Genomic DNA, 5266 nt, shown 5'->3' on the forward strand with positions numbered 1-5266 from the left:
CGTTTGTCGTCAGCTGGTTGTCTTTGCCGTCTGTATTCGCCTGACGGCAAACTGCCTGATTCCCGTGGTGATTGTGCCAATATTTTGATTTATCTCAAAGATAAGACGACTCTAGGGCTGGCGGGGAAGTCTTTGCCCCACATTTTTTGTTTCACTCGTACCGTGCCATCATTTGCCCCCTATACCAGAGTTTTGTGGCTACAAAGAGAAGATTGGACATGAATTATGTGTGCATCACTAGATTTCTCTGTATGTGATGTGTATAACACAGTGACATAATATTTGACATGAGAACTCTCACTAGCACATGATACTTACTAGCGGCGTGTGCAAAACCCTACTGGTGGCATGTGGGCGCCACATCACTTGTATCGTGCCACTGGTAAGTTGCGGTCGATGTGGTCAATAGAAAATGGCAAGATCGTTCATTAGAAAATGGCAATATCATTCATTAGAAAATAACAATATCGTTCACAAGCATACATTAAACAAGATATTTTTCTTGCGCCTTATTGTTCTATGTAATGGTGCTCTCGACTGAGTCTATGTTATCGGTGGGGCTGGGGTTTCTCCATGTCGTGGGACTTGATTTGAGAGGTGCTCCGGCTGTCGCTTGTCTGGTGGGTGCCTTCGTTGTCTGGTGGGCTGCCTTCGACACTGTGGTTGAAGAATTTTTAAAGTTATGCTTCTCATCTTGCGTGCAGTCTTTAGTTCGAGTTTCTGTGGACAGTTTGACACATTACATTTACTTCAGTTATGATGGGAAATTCAGAGTTCCTAACAGTGGTGGCTTGTGAATGGTGGTACGTGTTCTTGGTTTCTTTAGCCATCTGCATTGCTTTGACGCATTGCTGAAATAGGAGTGGACAATTGCATGATAAAAAAAGGAGCTACTGTGATATCATCCATTGTTTACCATGAGAATTTTGTGCAAAGAATTTGTTCCACTACATGGCAATATATACATTGGGTGCTTGGCGGCTATTAAGGAAAAAAAGTTTCACAATCTTGATTCTCTTGCTGCCATGGACTGTTTTGATAGGCTTAACTGATGTTCCTGATCTTGTAATTGCCTACCCAACTATTTGGAACTAGTGACGATCCTTTCCATTGCCTCATTATAAGTTAAGCGAATATTTGCTTTTTAGTTGTGAGTTTGGATTGGGCTTTTGCGCCAAGCCATTCGGCGCAAAGGGTCATCTAGTACACAAGAATTATGTGAGTGTGTGAGAGAGAGGAGAGCATGCAGAGGCCTAAAGAGTGAACAAGTGGTTGTGACTGTAGAAGTGCATGCTCTATCCAATGCAAACAAAAAAACCGTTCCGATGAAAGAACTAGGCAATACATTTATATGTCAACAGTGACAACCATACACAGTAGGATAGCGTTTAATATGCACTTTGCCTTGACGGCCTCAAAATAATGAACATGAAACGCACTTGGTAGGCATTATTAACTACTGTTGATACAGGGACTCTAGACCAGAGTTGCCCATCCTAGCGCGCCGGCAGGTCCAGCTTGCAAACAGTGGCAAAATGAAGCATACATGTGCGAGACGAGTCAAAGAGAAAATCCGGATTCCCTTTAAAGGCCCGCGTTGGTACACCACATGCATGGGAAGAAAGAAGATCTAGCAATAATGCAATGCGCGGGAAACACACTTAAATTTTCATTCATTCGCTCATTCATTCATTCATTCATTGGGACTCTTAAGAACAGTAACAGTAATAATTGTATACAAAAAGGAGGAGTACAAGAGGAAGAAGACTAAAAGATCACATTATTTTCCTGTTAATAATATTCTAATGCTCTGCTCTGATCGTGGTTTAGATTTGGATTAGACATGGGAGTGTGGGAAGATTGATCAGAAGACCAGCTTCCGGCGCGGGAGGCGGAGGCGGTCGGCCTCGGCCAGCTCGCAGATGGCGTCGGCCACCAGGTCCTTGAACAGCAGCCGCTCGATCTGCAGCACGGTGTCCGCCGCCTCGGCGCTCGGCGACCACCGCCGGTCTGCCGCCAGGTCGCGCAGGATGGCTCCGCTAGTCTGGTCGTTCAGATCGTCGCCGGCCGCCGGTCCGGCTGGCTCCATGGCGCGCTGGACCTCCGCCCAGACGTAGCGCAGGAGCTCCTCGCCGCGGAGCCACGCGACGGGCTCCGACGGGTGCGCGCACCGCCACCGGTCCAGCGCCTCCGCCGCCGCGCCGCAGAGCAGCCTGCGGTGCTGCCACGTGTCCTCGCCACGCCGGCGCCTCTTCTCCACTGTGCGGTACACGTCATCCGGGCTCCTCATCCGGTCCGACAAACAGACCACTTCTGCCACGTAGGCGAAGTCGGGGTCACTGGCCTCCGGTCCAACCAGCCACGCTTCCGGGACCACCTCGTCGTCGTCCTCGGGAAAGGACAGAGAGGCGACCGGCCGGGGGCCGGGGGCTCTCCGGCCCATCCCCCGCTTCGACCCCGACGACGACGGCGAGTCCTCGTCGGCGAGGAAGGTCGCCGCGTCGAGCACCGACACCGGGCTCGGCTGCTGGTCGGCGGCCGCGTCGCCGGCGCCGGTGAACGCCTCGATGCTGCTCAGCAGCTTGTCACAGCGCTCCAGCAGGCCGCGGTCCGTTCTCGGGTCGTCCACCAGACGTGCCCGCTGCCGCTGCTGCAATGCAAAAATGGACAGACTGGTAAGAAAACGTTGCACGATCGATGTCTGCTGAGCAGAGATTTTACCACCTTGTCTGCTGAGGCTTACCTCGAGGTCCCAACGGGAGGAGGCACTGGCACTGGCACTGACGGAGCTACTGCTGCCGCCGTCCGAGAAGATGGTCGACGCGTCGTCGTCGGGAGATAGATTGTGAGCAGCGTGGCGGGCAATGCGGGGGCGGATGCTTGGGAGATCAGCGTTGTTCGGCTTTTTGAGGGGCTGGTGGCGCTTCTCCGGAGACACGCGGCGCTGAGGGGACTGCGGGCCGCGTCGCGCCGGGGAGGCCGGGCTCCGTGCCGGAGACGCCGCTCGGTCAGGAGAACGCGGGCGGCGGGCATTGTCGACTTGCACGCGTAACCGCCTCGTGGGAGAGGTTGGAGGCTGCGGCGGCCGAGAGGACGGGCGCATGACGACGATGGGAGGCGGATGGTTGCGCACGGACAATGGCGGCGGTGGAGTGCTGTGGCGGAGGAGGCCTTTGAGCTGGAGGGCTTCCAGGATTTGCTTGAGCGTCTCGAGATCCCTGGCGGGCTCGGCGATGCCACGCTTGCGGAGGCGCCGGTCGATCTCGCCGCAGAGCGCGATCTCGCCGCGCCCGGCGCTCGGGTCGACGCGCTTCGCCGGCTCAGGGAACACCTCCCGCGCGTCGAAGTGGCTGCTACGCCTCTGCAGCGCTGCCGCTCTGTGGAAGGCCGGATCCGGCGACTGCCGCTGTGCCAGCGCCGCCTCTGCCGTCGGGGACGACGGCCTTTGCGGAAGCAGCGCCGGCTTCTCGAAGAAAGACGGGTCGACGAACCGGAAGCGGGCCGGGTCGCGCGGCACCCGCTCGGACGCCGACCGCCTGAGCTCGCCGCCTCGGGCGATGTGCTGGCCGTCCTCCTCGTCCGCGGCGCCGTGCGGCAGCGCGTCGAGCCCCATGAGCCGCGCGACGACGCTGGGCGAGCCCGCCACGCCAGGTGACGGTGGCGCCGCCGTTCTGATGTTGTCCCGCTGCCGGAGCTTCCCCCTGGCGTCGACCACCGCGCGGCTGTCCAGCGAGAGGCGCGGCAGCCTCCAGGACGCGGCGGCGCCACCCCTGTCCTTGAGGTCCAGCGGCGGGAGCTGGAGCGACGGCCTCGGCGCCGCGGGCGGCGTCATCTCGGGCGACGACGGGAGCGGCGTCGCCCTCTCCAGCGGCATCGACATCTCCGACGGCGTCGCGGACCCCTGATTAACACACCAAGAAGCGTCACCATTAATCGAAGAGCGAGGGACAGGAAAAGAAACGGGGAGTGGCGAGCGCGCGTGCGCTACGTACACTTGAGGAGGAGGAGAGGAGGCGGCGGGGGTGGTGGCAGAGGCGGCGCTTGCCGGAGAAGACGTGCGGGCGGTCGAAGAGGTGGAGGAAGCCGGCCATGCAGCCCTGGTGCACGGGCCGCTCCTCCTCGTCCGCGCCCATGGCAACCATCTCCGTCCGTCTCGCTTCGCCTCTCCGGCCGGGTCTGAGGAGGCGCGTCTGTTGGTGGTTGGGTGGGCGAGTGGGACTGCGGCGGCGCTCCGGGTGCCTGCCTCGCTCGCCGGTTTTGGTGGGCGCGTCTTAAAGCGGCCCGCGCCTGCGCCTTTGACTGGGAACGGACGAAAATCATGTGGCAGCCCCGCGCGCGCGCATGTGCGGGCCGCGTGCGCGTGCGTGCCGTGACACCGCCCCGGCACGCCGATTGGTGCGTGACGGGCATGCTCTGTGTTTTCAACCGCGAGCCGCAGAGGTAAAAACGAGATAAAATAATGCAGTGTTTACAGTTGGAGTCAGGCAGGCAGCGCAGCGTGGTGCCGCGCAGGCCCTGCCGGCGCGCCCCGCCCGACATGGCCGCGTGCGTGCCCGCTTGCGTCGCGTTTGCTTGCCTCCAGTGGACGCCTGCGGCGCTCTATCCACAGACGCCACTCCGGCGTATAGTGGACGCGTATAGGATGCACGGCTAGCAGTTTCCTCGGCGACGTTGCTTCATGTGTGCAAGCAAGACTGGTAGTAGATGCTCCATTCACGCGGCAGGGCTGGCCGAGGGCAGGGTCGGCGTCGGCACAACTTCAGTGCTCGTGCTCGGGGCGGCATGGGCGTAGCTACAGTGCTCGGGCTCGGAGTCGGCATCGGCGCGGGCACTGCTTCAGTGTTCGGGCTCGGCGTCGGCGTTGGCGTAGGAGTGGTGGTCGCCGACGGTCCCGACATCTTGTTCGAAATGAGGCCGCGCTCCGCCAGATACCACGCCTTCACCTGCTCGTCCATCGTCGACGTGTCTGCCCTCGTCAAGAACGACAGGTCCTTTCCTCTTCTTCGCAGCGACGTTGGTGCTGAGAAGGTCGAGTTTGGGGTCCTGCTTCGTCATCAACACCGACTACCTCGCATCGGATTTCTCCTCCCTCATGGCCGCGTTGCTCTTGACGTCGGCGATACACTGCTCGATCGACGATTGCAGCCGTTCGGCAGCGGGTGCCTCGCCGCCAAGGCGAAGGACGCCTACAACCCGGACGTGCCTGCCCCGGCGGTGACTGAGTCGCTCGTGATGATCTCGTCCATGTCGGCGTCGGTGTTGTTGA

General features: G+C 59.3%; 1 protein-coding gene across 1 annotated transcript; it reads right to left on the reverse strand.

The window, feature by feature from the left end:
- Positions 1 to 1666: 1666 nt before the first annotated feature.
- On the reverse strand, positions 1667 to 4381 carry LOC119340790 (serine/arginine repetitive matrix protein 1-like). Its single transcript, XM_037612703.1, has 3 exons — positions 3993 to 4381; positions 2744 to 3901; positions 1667 to 2650 (listed from the first exon to the last, which is right to left on the reverse strand). Exons 1-3 carry the CDS (start codon positions 4140 to 4142, stop codon positions 1865 to 1867), a joined length of 2094 nt encoding a protein of 697 aa, XP_037468600.1. The 5' UTR covers positions 4143 to 4381; the 3' UTR covers positions 1667 to 1864.
- Between the last annotated feature and the right edge of the window lie 885 nt (positions 4382 to 5266).

The sequence above is a fragment of the Triticum dicoccoides genome, chromosome 7B (assembly GCF_002162155.2).
Source record: "Triticum dicoccoides isolate Atlit2015 ecotype Zavitan chromosome 7B, WEW_v2.0, whole genome shotgun sequence".
Taxonomy (NCBI): domain Eukaryota; kingdom Viridiplantae; phylum Streptophyta; class Magnoliopsida; order Poales; family Poaceae; genus Triticum; species Triticum dicoccoides.

Coding starts and splice junctions, on each gene's coding strand:
- LOC119340790 (XM_037612703.1), bottom strand. CDS start 4,142: ATGGTTGCCATGGGCGCGGACGAGGAGGAGCGGCCCGTGCACCAGGGC. Junction 3,902..3,992: donor TCCTCTCCTCCTCCTCAAGT/GTACGTAGCGCA, acceptor TGTGTTAATCAG/GGGTCCGCGACGCCGTCGGA. Junction 2,651..2,743: donor CCTCCCGTTGGGACCTCGAG/GTAAGCCTCAGC, acceptor TTTGCATTGCAG/CAGCGGCAGCGGGCACGTCT.